The sequence below is a fragment of the Sceloporus undulatus genome, chromosome 2 (assembly GCF_019175285.1).
Source record: "Sceloporus undulatus isolate JIND9_A2432 ecotype Alabama chromosome 2, SceUnd_v1.1, whole genome shotgun sequence".
Lineage (NCBI taxonomy): Eukaryota > Metazoa > Chordata > Lepidosauria > Squamata > Phrynosomatidae > Sceloporus > Sceloporus undulatus.
In genome coordinates, this window is record NC_056523.1 from 154,432,504 (window position 1) to 154,448,790 (window position 16,287).

The following is a 16,287-nucleotide window of genomic DNA, read 5'->3' on the forward strand; positions in this document are numbered from 1 at the left end:
CTCTCTGTCTCTGCCAATCGTCGCGCGGCCAGACGTCAATGGGCCCCGCTCTCACTCGTTCAGCCGACGCTGTGGAAACCTTAAAGGGGACGTCAGGGCGGCAGCTCCACCTCCTTCTCCCTCCCTCCCTCTCTAGCTAAAAGAATTATTGCCGCCGCATGCCGGCGCAGCCTTTCCCTTTAAGACGTCCGCTGACGTCAGAGCGGTTGTTGCAAGGGAGCCGCCGCCGCCATCATTTGTTTCCCCCCTCCCTTCCTGAAGATCTTGAGGGAAAAGAGAGAAAATGGCGCCCTCCAGGCTGGCTGCTGTGGGGACCCGGATGGGGATGCGCGGGGCAGCACCCCCGTTGCTGGGCTTCAGGCTCTGAGATTGCCGCACTACTACACTCTTGAAACGTCGCCGATTCCACTTTGACTGCACTGCCTGCCTCCGCCTGTTGCATTCTGGGACATATAGTTTAATGAGGGGCGGAGAGAGAGCTGTTAGGCCTCACTGGACTACAAGCCCCAGAATGCAACAGGAGGCAGATTTGGAGGACAGAATTGGGGGCATACTCATCAAATTTGCCGATGACACCAAATTAGGAAGAGTGCAAATTCAACATGAGTGAACAGTGTGATGCGGCAGCTAAAAAGGCCAATGCTATTTTAGGCTGCATCAATAGAAGTATAGTGTCTAGATCAAGGGAAGTCAAAGTGCCACTCTATTCTGCTCTGGTCAGGCCCCACCTGGAATATTGTGTCCAGTTCTGGGCACCACAATTTAAAAAGGACATTGAGGAACTGGAGTGTATCCAAAGAAGGGCGACTAAAATGGTGAAAGGTCTAGAAACCTTGCCCTATGAGAAGCTCCCTCTGGAGTCTACCAGACTCCAGTCAGATTGTATTCAGAACATTTGGCCACCATTAACAAACAAGCTCTGAATGTGGCCCCCCAAGGAGGAAGAAATCAAAAAGAAAAATAAGCAGAGAGGTTCCCAGGAGCACTGACTTGCTTCTAAAAATAATAACTAACCAAAACAAATAGATTCTTAGATATCCTTTTTAAAGCAGAGGCAGTTTGTGGGAACTAAGTAAATGCTCAGATTTATTCCTTGCACGTCACATGTTTATATATGAGTCACTCAGCCATAAGCTCCCAAATGCTGCGCAGAACTGCTGCCTTATTCTTGCTTTTCTTATTCCTCTGCTTTTTTCAGTTTGCTGCCAGTTCTGTCTGCCTGATGCTGTCTCTATCACATTCACTGTAGACTGTAAACTCCTCGGGAAGAGCCCTTTCCCCCTGCTTTGTTATCTCATGTCATCCGCCAGTAATCATTAGGCATCTTAATGTATGGCAAAAAAGTTGGTTACTTCTGTGTAAATTCCTACTTACTGAATTATATAGATTCCCTAGGAATCAAAACGACATCACTGTCAAACTGCTGGATTCCAGAAGCCTTGGTATTATCTTCCCATCTTTTTTCTAGTCTTAGACCTGTTACAGACTGCCAAAATAAAGCTGCTTCGGGTCTCTTTAGAGGTATGCTATTTAAATGATGCATGCATCCTAAGAATCCAAAAGCTGCACTTCGATGCTTAGAAATGGAGTGTGGCTTTGGCGCGGCCTCCGGACTCTTAGGACCCATGCATCATTTAAATAGCATACCTCCAAAGAGACCCGAAGCAGCTTTATTTTGGCAGTCTGTAACAGGCCTTAATTTTGTACTGATTTTGTGCCACCTAAAATGCAATTGCACCACCCACTTGCCCAGCATTGAGAATAAGGCCCTAATGAATCTCCACATCACTCCTGGCCTTTTAATGCAGTGTTGTTGTTTTTCTTCCTCTTTTAAAAGTTGATGTATAGCTTTAGCGCACCTGTTAATCTCAGCTGGTGTAGATCCACTGTGTATCTATCTATCTATCCACACATGCACATACAGAGAGAGAGAGAGATGGTACATATTGCATGTGAGAGTCATTGTGGTATAATTGTTTGAGCTCTGGAGATCAGGATTCGATTCCCCAATTGGCCAGGGAAACCCTGGGTAACCTAGAGGAAGTCACACAGAGATGACATGGAATGAAGAGCCATATGAAGATGAACCTCACATTCTAAAAAGCAAAGTGGAAGTGCAGTAAGAGCAATGAGGAAAAACAAATCACGTGGAACAGATGATATCCCAATGGAACTGCTTCAGTCCACACTGACAGAAGTGACTCTAGTGCTAACCAATATATGTCAACAGATATGGAAAACAAAACGATGGCCAACAGATTGGAAATTATCAATATACATCTCCACCCACAAACAAGGAGACAAAAAAGACTGCAGCAACTATAGGACCATAGAGCTAATCTCAAATGCAAACAAAATTTCAGCGCGCCCACGCCATACACAGGCTTGCCGTATGCAGATTTCAGCTTACACATACGGCAAGCCTGGGAGGACAAAATGGCATGTGTGTTGCTGGTGTGTGTGCGGCACCACACAAGGGAGTGCGCCACCATAGAAACCAATGGGATTTGATTGTAGGTATTTTTTCCAATACGTGGGGGGGGATTCCAGAAGGAAGGACCCATTGCAACATAGACTCCAACCATACAAGCATAGGGAAATCCCAGAGGTTCAAGCTGGGTTCAGGGAAAGAAGCAGCACTAGGGACCACATTGCAAAGTATGTGATGGCTAATGGAGTACATAAAATGACTACAGGTAATTAAAAATCATGACAGCCATATTAAAATTATATGTAGTTTCCTTTCCTAAGACACAGCTTTTTAAAAATATGCCTTAGATGTTTTGAAGAAAATATCCTACCCAAGCTGTGACCTTTGTATGGTTACACAACATTCATTTTAACTTTTAAAAAATATTTACAGTTTAATAGACAAAGAACTACTTTGTGGTGCAATAGAGCTGGAGACTTTAAAGGATCAAGATTATGAAGGGCTTTTGTCCTCAAGCTTTCCTATCCTCTCTGCGTTTAGCTCCAATCCTCTAGTGGCTTGGGTGGCGAGATGGGTAATTTTAACAATAATATATTCTTGTCATATGGTCCTCGTTATGTAAATAAAGTATTTTACAGTTGGCCTGCTCTTGAATGGACAATGAAGACCAAAAGATCTTTAGTGATCAACACAGCTGTCTGTTTTTGGACTCTGTTTGGTGTCTTGGCATGGTAACTATCATGATGAATGTCCACACTTCACAATTTCCTACAACACCATAATTCCCATTAAGCCTGCATTTGCACTGCATAAATAATCCAGGCTGACATCACTTTAACTGACAAGGGTTCATGAAATAGAATTCTGGGAATTGTAGTTTGTTGTGGCACCAGAGCTCTCTGAGAAGGCTACACGTCTCACAAAACTACAGTCCCCAGAATTCCATAGCATTGAATCATGGTCATTAAAGTGGTGTGAAACTTGATTATGACTGCAGTGCAGATGCAGCCTTAGCATATCAAAGCAAGTCAATATGTATAAACCATGGTAACATAGCATCTTCCATTATATCTTTATATTTTTTACAGTGATGACCCAAGATATTTTGCTGCTCCAGGTAATAGGTAAGACATTGCCCTTCTCTCAGTTCTGCATAAAGAAATTCATAATGGCAATTTTAATAGAGCACAGATGTCCTCCATCACAAATGAGGCTAATGTAGGCAGGTAATGTGCCCCACTAGAGCTTTCTTGGGACAGTAGAGAAAATGATAAAGGAGGATTGACACCAAATCCTTGAATTTTCCCCACTGTTACTGGCACCAGTAAAAAAAGACATAACATAAACTACTGAGATAAGGACATTCAGAAGCAAGGTTAGGAGGAAAACCACTGAATTCCTACAGGAGGGGTAAGGAGTAATGATGCAGTTTTAATGTATGCATGTATTTCTGTTCTGATTGTTTAAGACTTCTGTATGTTTAAATTGTAATTAGCCATTTCAGGTGTATTGAAGAAAGCTTCTTTGTCTTGCATAATATAAAAAGAGCCATTTTGTCTTGTTCGGGGTCTCAGCTTTTTGGAACTTGAATTCCACTGAGTTCATTGTTTTCCTTTGTCGACAACTGGAAATAAACTTATGGATTTTCAATTACTAGGTCCTCTTGCCAATCCTATTGCTCTGCAAATCCTAGAAATTTAAGTTTTTTGAAATTTCTGTTACAGTGCTACCCCAAAGATCACATATTATTGTCAAGAAAATAGCCTACTTTTCCAAGCCTCAGTAGGAGCTTTAAAAACCAGATGGAGGTCTTCAGTAGTCAGTTTGTCTGTTACATTGTCATATCCAGTACAATCTAAAGTAGCACAGTGTCTATATCAAGCCAGTATTTTATAGCCAGAATGAGGCATATGTAAAGCATCAATAAACTAAGAAAGATTTTATTCTGTCAAAGTTATTTTGTCTTGCATTTTAGATTAAAAATCCAATTTATTTAAATAATAAGAAGAGGTTTTTCTCTTGTGTGTTTTACTACACACATTTACAAAGAAATCTCTGCTGACAAAATACAAAAAGCACCGTGTTACATTTCAATTAGTTATTTTATAAACGTTCTTGCTTCAATCATTTAAACATCTTTTTACACAGAAAAGGCCATAAACGGGCCGTGTTTGTTGTTGTGTGCCTTCTAGTAACTTCTAATTTATGGTGATCCTATCATGGGGTTTTCTTGACAAGATTTGTTCAGAGGAGGTTTGCCGTTGCAATCCAGTTGCAGATAACATTCCATTATCCTCCTGGTGCTGCATTTCTGCTCTTATAATGTATTGCTGACAACTGACACAAGGATGAAACAGCCTTCAAAAATCATACACCTGGAGCATTAACCTCAAACACAAGCCTCATTGGCAGTAGCTCACACCTCTGGCCGTAAGTTATTGCAAGACTGGATATTAAGCAATTACAGTAGTATGTAACTGAACCAGTGTGAACTACTTTCAGTGACAAATAGTTGCAGCTGCCTGAGCTGTCCTGCACAATCTGTTGTTTTAATTAAATCTATAGTGGTGGTTCCACCTACATTAAGTAACTGCATGCGAGAAGTGCCCTCAGAGTATGAAAGGAATTGAATAGTTGCATTTTCTTCACAAATAAATTTCCTCATACAATACATTATTGCATTTTGAATGAAGATGCATGTTGAAACCTGGGAATTTTAGGACTGGTGGAGTGGGTATGGGAAGTGATTAATGCCTCTTTACAGCAAGGCAGGGTCCCAACATGCCTAAAAGAGGCTGTGGTAAGACCTCTTTTGAAAAAAAAATCTTTCCTGTATCCTATTGTACTAGATAATTACAGACCAGTCTCCAACCGTCCAATTTTGGGCAAGGTGCTGGAGCGTGTGGTGGCATCTCAACTTCAGGGGTTCCTGGATGAGATGGATTATCTAGATCCATGTCAGTCTGGCTTCAGATATGACTATGGGACAGAAACTGCTTTGGTTGCCTTGGTGGATGACCTACGCAGGGAGCTAGACAAGGGGAGTGTGTCCCTATTGGTTCTGCTGGACCTCTCAGTGGCTTTCGATATCATCGACCATGATATCCTTTTGAGTCACTTCTCTGGGATTAGTCTTGGAGGTACTGTTCTACAGTGGCTCCATTCTTTCTTGGAGAGGCACTCTCAGAAAGTGGTGCTGGGGGACTCCTTGACTGTTGGCCTGTGGGATCCCTTGGGGCTCAGTCCTCTCCCCTATGCTTTTTAACATCTGCATGAAAGTGCCGGGAGAGGTCATCCAGAGTTTTGGTGTAAGGTGTCCCCTGTACACTGATGATACTCAGCTCTATCACTCCTTTCCACCTAATTCCAAGGAAGCTGCTTCTGTCCTAAACCGGTGTCTGACTGCTGTAATGGACCGGATGCGGGCAAACAAATTGAAGCTTAATCCAGACAAGACAGGGGTGCTCCTGGTCAGTCGAAAGACATATCCGGGAATAGGGATTCAGCCTGTGTTAGATGGGGTTACACTCTCTCTAAAAACTCAGGTTTGTAGTTTGGGGTACTTTTGGATTCAGCGCTGAACCTGGAAGCCCAGGTATCAGCGGTGACCAGGAGTGCTTTTACACAGCTAAAACTTGTGTGCCAACTGCGCCCGTTCCTGGAGAAGTCTAATCTGGCCACAGTGATACATGCCTTGGTTACATCCTGTCTGGATTACTGTAATGCGCTCTATGTGAGGCTGCCTTTGAAATGTGCTCAGAAACTTCAGCTGGCCCAAAGAGCTGCAGCCAGGCTGTTAACTGGAGCTGGCTACAGGGAGCATACAACTCCCTTGTTGCAACAGCTCTATTAGCTGCCAGTCCGTTTCCAGGGACAATTCAAAGTGCTGGTTTTGACCTATAAAGCCTGTATGGTTTAGGTCCAGGCTATTTGAATATCCGTATCTCCCTGTATGAGCCCCTCAGAGTATTGAGATCATCTGGAGAGGCCTGTCTCTCTGTCCTGCCACCCTCCAAGGTGCCTTTGGTGGGAACAAGAGAAAGGGCCTTCTCAGTGGCTGCTCCCAAGCTTTGGAACTCCCTCCCTAGAGAAGCCAGGATTGCCCATCTTTACTATCGTTCCGACGCCAGGTAAAGCTGTTCCTGTGCAGTCAGGCCTTTTAAGCTGAGACGGATTGGGGTTTTAATATTGGGCTATACAAATTTTAATGGTATGTATTTTAACATGTTATATTTTATTTTATAACCATTTTGATTGTTAAAATTGTTTAACTCTTTTTTTAAAAAAATTATATTTATATATTTTGTTGTACTGTTGTACTTTTTAAAAAGTGTATTGTTTTTATACTCATTGTTTGCCGCCTTGAGTACGCGTATTGGGAGAAATGCAGGACATAAGAAAATAATAATAATAATAATAATAATAATAATAATAATTATTATTATTATTTTAGGATTCTTTCTCAAGCCACCAGCGCAGTTCTTGTTATTACATCCCATACTATGTAAGCTAGAAGAATTGTTGGGTGAAAACAAAAGAGGAGATTGGGTTTGAATTGTTGGTCTTTACTTTAAAAAACTCATATGTCTCTTGGTTTATTCTGCTCATGACCTGAGAGGAAATATGTGTTTGTTTAGAATCAGCATGATCATCTCTCAGCTTCTGATCTACATTTTTGTGTAAAGGATGGTTGTGAGGCTGAGCTGTCATTAGATGGCAACATTTATTACTAGAAGATTCCTACAAGTTGCAGCCTTTCTTGCATTAAAGCTTTCTTATATGTAGTCAGACCGTTCCTCCATTGAAGACCAGTATTGTTGACAATGACTGGCAATAGCTCTCTGGGTTTTCACAGGAAAGTTTCTCCTATCCCTGTTGTTGTAGCATGCCTTCAAGTCATTCCCAACTTATGGCAACCCTATCAGAGGGTTTTCTTGTCAAGGTTGGTTCAGAGGAGGCTTGCCTTTGTTTTTTTCTGAGGCCAAGAGAGTGGGTTTCGATGGCTCGATGGGGATTCGAACCCTGGCCTCCAGAGTCATAGTCCAATTATCAAACTACCTTACGCTGGCTCTCTTATCCTGTCGTTGCTGTGTGCCTTTGAGTAATTTCCAACGTATGACAACCTTAAGGTGAACCTATCACGGCGTATCATGTCCTACTTGGCTGGAAATGCCAAGGATACCTACCGCCTGGGAAGGTCTGCATGCAAAGCATATGCTCACGAAGGGATGTTAAAATGTCAGTATTTGACATGTTTGGGAAGACATAATGTTTGTCACAGAACCAGGAGGGTTGAGCTTCCTGACAAGACTCGATTTCCCTGCCGTGGAATATGTAACAATGATGTACTGTAACAGGATCTGAGTCCCAGAAGTCCTCCTCTGGGGGTCCATAAACAAATAAGCAAGGGAAACTGTTTCGGAGCGTGAGCAGAGGGAGTCCTCCCAGGCAGAGAGTTCAGGGTGTCATTTAAGGTCAAGGGATTCTCATTTGTTTACCTTTGTTATTAGAGTACTGTGTTTCTGCTGCCCAGGGCGAGGAGGAGGAGGAGGAGGAGGAGGTGTTTGTGGGGCTTCTGCCTGCATGCGGTTGCTGTTTGTATGTATATTAATAATAGTAAATAATAATACTGTGTTGTTGTTGTTGTTGTTTAAAAAAGGAGGCATCTGTTTAGGCCCCACCAGGAGGCTTCCCAAGTGGGAGGAGCCCCTCCTCCGGCCGCCACCAGGGGGCGCCGCTGGGCAAGGGCCGCTCCCCGTCTGATGCAACACCGCCGCCGCCACAACACAGGCACCACGTGGCCCCATCAGCTGTTTCCGCGCGCGCCCTCGCTCCCTCCTGGACCAATGGCGTCCAGCCCTGTTGGCGTCGTGGGCGGGGCCTCCTTCCAGGCTTCGAAAGGGGCGGGCCCCTTTGGGCCATTGGCCAATGGGAGGGCGAGCGCGAGGCGGGTGGCTCCGCCCCTCCTCCGCCTCCTTCTCTCTGAGGGTAAGAGCCGGGTTGTTGTTGTTGTTGCTGCTGTGACTCTTGTTTGGGTCCCAGAGGAGAGAGGGTCCATGGAGGGCGCCGCTGGTGAAGGAGGAGGCGGAGGCGGAGAGGAGCCTGAGGCGCTGAGCTGCTTCTCCTACAACCAGGACTGCACGTATGTCACGGGGGAGAAGGAGAGGAATAAAAAGCAGAGCGGGAGGAGAGGAGAGGAGAGGAGGACAGGGCACAGGCCCCAGGCGGGGAGGGTTAGCCCAGGGCAGGGGGGAACAGCGGGCCTTCCCCCCCCCCCCCCCCCCGCCACAGAGGCACCAAAGAATGGATGGAGGAAAAGAAAATGGAGGACATGGCCCATTAAAGGCTAAAAACACCCCTGGGAATGTCAACTTAGGCTTCTTGGTAATGGTCAAAGTGGAGGACATGAGCAGATGAAAGCCCAAAACACTCACAGAAATAGAAGCTCATGCTTCCTAGTCATGCTCAAAATGGAGGGCCTTTTGGAATTCCTCCTGGAGAGGAGGTTTACATGGAGGGCAGGCCCTGGGAGAGAAAGACATCTGGTCACCCTGGGAAGCAGGGATGGGAAAGGGAAGGCAGGGGAAGAAGCTGGGCTGGAAAGAAAGCAGGAGAAGGTTGTCCTAGTAGTTGTTGCTGTGTATGTTGTGTGCCTTCAAGCCAGGGGTTTCTGGCAGGTTGCTATTGCCATGCTCTGAGGCTGAGAGAGTGTGACTTGCCCACAGCCACCCAGTGGGTTTCATGGCCAAGCCAAGAGTCCTAGTCCAATGCTCAAGCCTCTACAGAGGAGGGAGGGAGGGAGGGATTATGGCAGCTGCGCAGCATTGCTACTTGGGGTTGCAGCTCTGTAGACCTCCCTTCCTCATGGGCAAAATCAGCATCTCATCAAGGGGTTATTGTGTGGCTCACAGGTTCCCTCCCCTTAGGATGACCAGATATCTTCATCACAAAGGAGGACAAGGCACCACAAAATGTAGGACGGTCAAGAAAAATTGAGGGCATGACCAAATGAAACCTGGAAACACTAATAAAAATACATATTTACGCTTCAAAGTGGGGGACATGTTGGTATTCCTCCTGGACAGAAGGTTGAAATGTAGGACATGTCCTGGGATGTCTGGTCACCCTGCCCCCTTCACACCCTTCCTGCACTTGCTGGACTTAGTTGGACCCAGACTTTGGGTTGTTCCAGCCCCATTGCTCTGAGCAACAACAGCTACTTTGAGTAGCACTGACCTATTGCATCCCAAGAGCATCAGGATAGGAGACTGTATGCTCAAGTCTTCTACCAGCGTGTAAGTTGGTATTTCTGGAAGCTAGGGGCCGGAGCCAGAGGTGTGATGTTTCCCTTTGTTGCTCTTGGCTGACGTGCCCCGTGATGATGATGCCCTCTGCCGCCTTCTTTTCTCCTGTCTTGTGGTTGCCTTTTCTAGCATTTCCTGTGGACCAAATGCCAAGGGAAGGGAGCCTTGTTGAACAGGACAGGTAACTGGAAATGCCAGAATCAAGTGTCCACAGGTTAAATGCTAGTGTGATATTAATTTTAAAAAACCCAACCAGAAAATCTAATCTAGGAGACCAACTGTTGCAGATTTCTCCCAGATGAAGCTCTTTCCCTAACAGTCCATCTCCAGAGCTTAGTCTCTTATGTGTCTCTTACTGTCAGGGCACTCCATCACTTAAGGCAGCATCACACAATACAGTAGGTTTCAGTGTGCTGCTGCTCTTACCCTAGAAGAGGTTGAAGAGACAGGAGCAACTCTCTTTCCCTTCTATGTACTGTACTTATAAACTTCAGAAAGAAATGATGGGAAACCATGACTGACGTAGCTTTCTGAAGTGGGCAAGCCTTGTAAAAATGTTTGCTTTTTTTGTGGTCGCTACATCGCACCTTTATAGTTTAAGTGTTGTTACAATGTGATAATCATATGCTGATGCTTGACGGCATGCTACTTCTTATAGTAATAGGGGGTGAGCCACTTTTGGTTCTCTATGTGTTTTTGATGAACTTCTTTGTACTGTTTGGTTATGCTGTTAAGGCTGATAGAAGCTGAAATCTAACAATATCTGGCAGGCCACGTTTTGCTCATCCCTGCTGTGAGATATGAAGCAAGTACTGGAAGTGACACAATATGGGGTTTGATGTGACTTCTATATGCTCTTAATACATTCCTTTGATAAGGGGTTAGCATTGTATGTTTCAATGTGTATACGTGCCTTCAATTCACCTGTCGACTTATGGTGACCCCTACATTTTCATAGGGATTTCTTAGCCAAGGAATACTCAAGGGTGGCTTTCCCAGTTCCTTCCTCTGAAATCCTGTGGACCTTGGCATTTGGCCCACAGGAAATGCTAGAAAAGCACCTGATGTTCACTGACAGCCTGCCATCCAAGTACTAACTGGGGCTGGCCCTGCTTAGCTTCCAAGATCAGCAAGATCTGGTGCTTTTAAGGTATTTAGGTGCCACATATAATATAGTCCACATATACTATATATACAATATAGTATGTATGTATATGTGTGTGTGTATTATATATGTGTGTATATTATATTATATTATATAGTCCACATAATTTCTGCAGTATTATCAGTATTGGCTATTGGCCTGTCTCTGGATACAATTCAAAGTGCTAATTATGGATCCAGATTATCAGAAAGATGGGGGCTAAACAGACTGTCCCTTTCGAGCAGCCTGCTGCCGGCCTTTTCAGGGCTGGATTGGGGTTGCGGAAACTACATGTTGCATCCCTGATCCAGACTTCCCTGACGCTAAAAGGAACAGCAAAATGCCGCTCCTTTTCACACCAGGAAAAAGCGCCTTTGCTGCCACTGCAGCACTGGTGCTCCTTTTCATGCTGCATCATCTGGACGCAGTGCCAGAGGAGCACCGTGATACCACCTGCCGTGCTGTTAGGCAAATGGCGCCAGGGCAGCGTCGGGGCATACACTGTGCAGATGCCATGCCCCCACTCTGCCCTGAGGCTGGCATATAAAGCTAGTCTGTTCAGCCTCTAAGACTCCTTTTATGAGCCTGGATGATTTTTGAGATCCTTAGGGGAGGGCATTCTCTGTACCCCGTGCCATCATGGGATGTTTAGTGAGGGCAGATGAGAAGGCCTCCTCAGTGGCTGCTCTCAGAATATGGAACTCCCCTCCTGAGAGAGGTTCGGTTGCCCTCTCTAACCCTCTCTGCTCATGTTGTATTTGTAGACAAAGGTTTTTTTAATATAGACAGGCCTTTGGCTATTGACTAGCTGTTACTGAAGGATCTTTTAATGGGCAGAGGTGCCTGACACCTGTGTTTTATAATGTTTTTAAACTGTTTTAAATTAGTTTTTTAATATGATTGCTTCTTTAATTGTTAACTTTTCTGTTATAAATTGTGTTGGCTGAATTTTATTTTAACCTATGTTGGAAACCACTTTGGTCCCACATTACGGGGAAGGTAGAATATAAACTTAATAAATAAATGTAAAAACAGGATTCAGATCTTTCTGGCTACAGAAATTAGACTGAATCTCAGACAAGTGATGTTAAAGAATAAAAACTTGTAAAGACAATTAAAATATGATCTAATCCCTTTCTCCATTCTACTCATATATCTTAGCATATGTATTTCATGGGTTCAATCACTCAGTTTCCAGATAAGGATGATGTTTAAAAGACTCCGCCACCTGTCACTGAACATGGAACAATTCCAAAGTGATATGCAAATCATGTTATGTACCCTTGAGGCATACAGTAAACCACTGATCTTGAATTTACCTACAGTGTTGTTAATATTAAGCAAGGATGCAGAACTGAGCACTATGTGGGAAAGGATATGGCGTAAGAGATACTAGTGGCCTGATCTTGCAAAGCTGTTATTAAAGTATTAATAACACTATTATGTTGTGACTGTTATGTCCTGTTGACTTTGCTAAGGTTGGGGCCAGCTTATGGGGATCAGGGAAACCACAGGAAAGAGTGCTCCTTATTCACCCTGCTTTCACTCTTCAGATACCCTGCCAAAAACAAATGAAATGCCCATTAGTGTGAACCTCTGTAGCAACTGTTGTATCTTGTTAGTGAAGTCATAGTGAAAAGAATATATTGTGGCCATATTAAAGGGAATACACACATATATTGTGATTAAGCACAGGTGGACAAAGGAAAATCAAAGCAAGAAATCTCCTTTTTAGATTTATTAACCCTTTTTCTGGCAGTGGACAATGCCTCTTGAAGGAACAAGTCAGAGGTCCTAAAAAAGATAGGTACCCGACTGAACTACCGCCTATCTGTTGTTCTAAAACAAAGGAAAGTGTAGATCTGGCTGTTCAAACAATGGTCAGGCAAAACCTTAGACAACCTTAGTGGAAGAAAGAGATTCCTTTTCCTTGGTGTGACAATGCAACAGCTGCATTTCTCCACAATGAGTCTCTTGTTTCTGCTCATCCAGCTCTCAAATGAAGACTTCTGGGGAGAATTAGGGTCCAATAAATCAGACTGGTCCACTGCCTTGTGTATCCTGTCAGGACACATTCCTCATTGTGTAGAGCAATCGAGGTTGAATCCTCAGTCTTTATACTGTTGCAATTCTCTGACTCATAGTTGGCAGAAAGAGAATGTCCTTTGCCACAGATGTGGGAGTCCATGGTGTGGTTGCTATCATTGTAGATCATTTATTTGACAGTCTTGAGGTATCCAACACTTCACAGTTTTTATTGTGTTTGTCTTCTCAGCAGTAAAATAGTTTAAGTCACTGTTATTCCTTTTTTAAAAATGGAAATCCAAATGTGGGCTGGAACAGACAACCCTTTAAAGCCTCCATATAGGCAGCTTGGGAGTGCAGCATTTATATATGCAAGCTCCCATGCTGCTCTGAAGCCATCTGGAAGTTGGGCAGCCACCCAAACATGGGCAGCTTAAAACGCTCCAGTGGTATGGCATTTATATGCCACATGCCACCAGAGCAGCTTGAAGCCACCATGGGGCTGTGGCAGGACGGGGAAAACTGCCTTTTTCCTGTCCGAAAGTGGAGCGGATCTTTGCCGCTCCTTTTTCAGCTGGCTTCAAGGCCAACTGAGGCTGTGGCATGTGTTTGCCACAGCCCCAATCTATCTTTGGAAGAGGTGGCTTCAAGCCGCCCCTTCTGCCCATATCTTTCGCCCCTAAGACTTGTTGAAGAGTACATAATTAATCCATGGCAGCAGAGGCTATTTAGATGTGTCTCCACTATATCACAGCATCTAGATTCCTGCTGCTATTTATTTATTCATTTGCACCAGTTGAGTTTGGGATGCTGTGTACATTCGTGATGGCACAGCGTTTAAATTTTTAGCCACAGCGTTTAAAATTTAGAATTAAGCATATACCAAAAATCAGAAAGACAAGAGGAGGATATAGGGTGACTTGGGGCCCTGTACAGACTTGTTTAAAATGCCAGCCTGGGGGCAGAATCAGGGCATCACATCCAGATGACACATGCCCTGGCTCTGCCCCCAGGGTGCCATGTTGCCGCATGCCACTCCACACAGCGTGCGGCATCATGACTCTCCTCTGGCGCTGTGTCCATATGATGCAGCAGCAAAGGAATCATAGAATCATAGAGTTGGAAGAGACCGCACGGGCCATCCAGTCCAACCCCCTGCCATGCACCATATAGTCATGCCACCACGGCTATGGGGCCCTTTTGAGGGTGCAAAAAAGAGCCGCTTTTTGCCGCTCCTTTTTGCGCCCTTGAAAGGCTGGATTGGGGCCGTGGTGTGAGGTTGCTATGGCCGAGATCCAGCTAGGAAAAGGGTGGTTTGTCGAGCCCCATAGTCTGTAAATGTTGATGGGACCAGTGAAAATTGGTAATTGAAAAAATGTAGGCATGGTTAAATAATAATAGGTTTATTATAATTATTATAATAGGTTAGGGCTAGCCATGAAAGCTTTGCTGAACAAGTGGGATTGACGAAAAAGTTAAAATTAAAGATGATAGTGCTTTGGAAAAAGGAAGAGATTGGGGATAAATTGAAACTAGGACAGAAAATACAGAACCCATGAGGAGGTATAGGGGTCAGTAGCAAATGAACAAGTGTTGTCTTCCTCCAGGTTCTTGTCCAGATGTTGATAGTTCTGTTCAAGTATTTCGAATGACAGTAAATGAATGTGGTGCACAACCAACTCTGACATAACACATAGTCTGTTCTGTTAGGCTAAGGCAACTTATGTTATAGATTCAGAATTCAAACCTGTTTCGGTTCTGTTATAGTGGCCAATTATAGTAGCCAATATCTTCAGCAACTAATAGATCTAAATTTGGCTTTACAGTCCTTCATGGGCACTCACTTTTCTGAACAAAAAATATTTGGGAGTATTTTATAGAACTGTGTTTTCTGGAAGCTAGCACTTTAGACTGTAAGTGAAAGGTTTTGTATTACAATGGTCTTTAACATAACAACCTCCTGCTTTTAGTACAGTAGTTTCTCAGGGAGAAGTCTAAGTAGGAGCTCTGTTTCCTTGATATGCTGGCTTTCTGTACATGAGATATATTGAATGGAAGGATGCACTTAGGGAAACAGTGTCCATCAAGGACTGCACCACATGACGGACTGGCATTTTTATAACCACAAGTGGCCTCCAGTGTGTGTACTGCCTAATGCCGAGGTAGAAATTGTGCAGTCCAAATCTTATGAAACTACATTTCCCAGCAGAGCTAGACTGTACAGCCAATCATTAGAGAGCAGAGGTGGAACTGTTCTTATTCCTGGACTATTGGTAATTTGGTGAGGAATATCCTGATTTCTCTTTATGTTTTGTGACTATAAAAGGTGACTGGTGGAGCACTAGCAAATTATGCTTAGATTACTATATACCAGGGGTGGTCAACTGCATGTGGAGGTAGGGGCTGGTTTTTGCTCCCATACCCTACTCCAGGCTGTGCTGCCATATTTGACCACAGGCGAAGTGACATTGTATCACTTCTAGCAACCGTTTTGGGCCAGGCTTTCTTTTTTTTAAAAAAATGTTCTTTTTTCAAGGAGTTGGGGATGTGACCCTAATTACCAAATTTGCAGGCAATTTTGAGCCATTTTGGCAAGTTTGGGGTGATTTTTTAAAACTTTGAGGGGCTATTTGGGTTCACTGGGATATTTGGGGGGAATCAAAATTGGGAATCAGGGCTACACTCACCTCATCGGCTGCATTTTCCCCACCCCATTTATATGCCATGGTTATATGATACTTTAAAGGCCTGAATATCCTAAAGGCACCAGATCCCATCTGATCTTGGAAGCTAAGCAGAGTTGGCAAACAGTACTTGGTTGGGAGACCACCAATAAATACCTGATGCTGTAGGCTCTATTTCAGAGTAGGACCTTCTAAAACCACCTCTTGAGTATTACTTTCCTAAGAAACCCCTGGGAAATTCATGAGGTTGCTATAAGTTGGCAGGCACCTTGAAAACACACACACACATATATGGTATTTTGCAGTACATCCACTGCTGCCTGTATTTGTCAACCTCCCATGCTATGCTGTTCTCAAGTTCAATCTATTATGACTTGCTTCATGACACTTAAAAAGCCACTGCAGTGTTCATTTCTTTCTTGTGTCATGTTTCCTGCCTTACAGGTTTGCTTCTCTTGGTTTATATCCGGTTTACATCTGGGAGTTTGGCAAGCTGCAAATTACTGTACAATGATGACATTCAATTCCCAGTGGAAATATTTACCTGATGTTTAGGTTGATGATGTGTTAAAGATTCCATTCCTATTCATTTGCCAAGTATAGATTTATTTAAAGAGTGAAAGTGCAGGTGCTTCAATAACTTCTTTCATTTCCATCTCCATTGTGAATAGGCTGACTACAGTTGGTAGGTCACCACTA

The 16,287-nt window shown here is 43.9% G+C and overlaps 2 protein-coding genes across 3 annotated transcripts in view; one reads left to right on the plus strand and one right to left on the minus strand.

The window, feature by feature from the left end:
- MAP2K6 (mitogen-activated protein kinase kinase 6) overlaps positions 1–16,287 on the minus strand; it is a 1,063,669-nt gene that overhangs the window by 671,264 nt on the left and 376,118 nt on the right. The window lies entirely within an intron of this gene.
- WIPI1 (WD repeat domain, phosphoinositide interacting 1) overlaps positions 8,402–16,287 on the plus strand; it is a 57,886-nt gene continuing 50,000 nt past the window's right edge. For both annotated transcript variants that reach the window (XM_042449719.1, XM_042449720.1), the window contains exon 1: positions 8,402–8,573. In XM_042449719.1, coding sequence (XP_042305653.1) covers positions 8,488–8,573 — 86 coding nt within the window. In that variant the 5' untranslated portion in view covers positions 8,402–8,487. The remainder of the gene's footprint in view (positions 8,574–16,287) is intronic.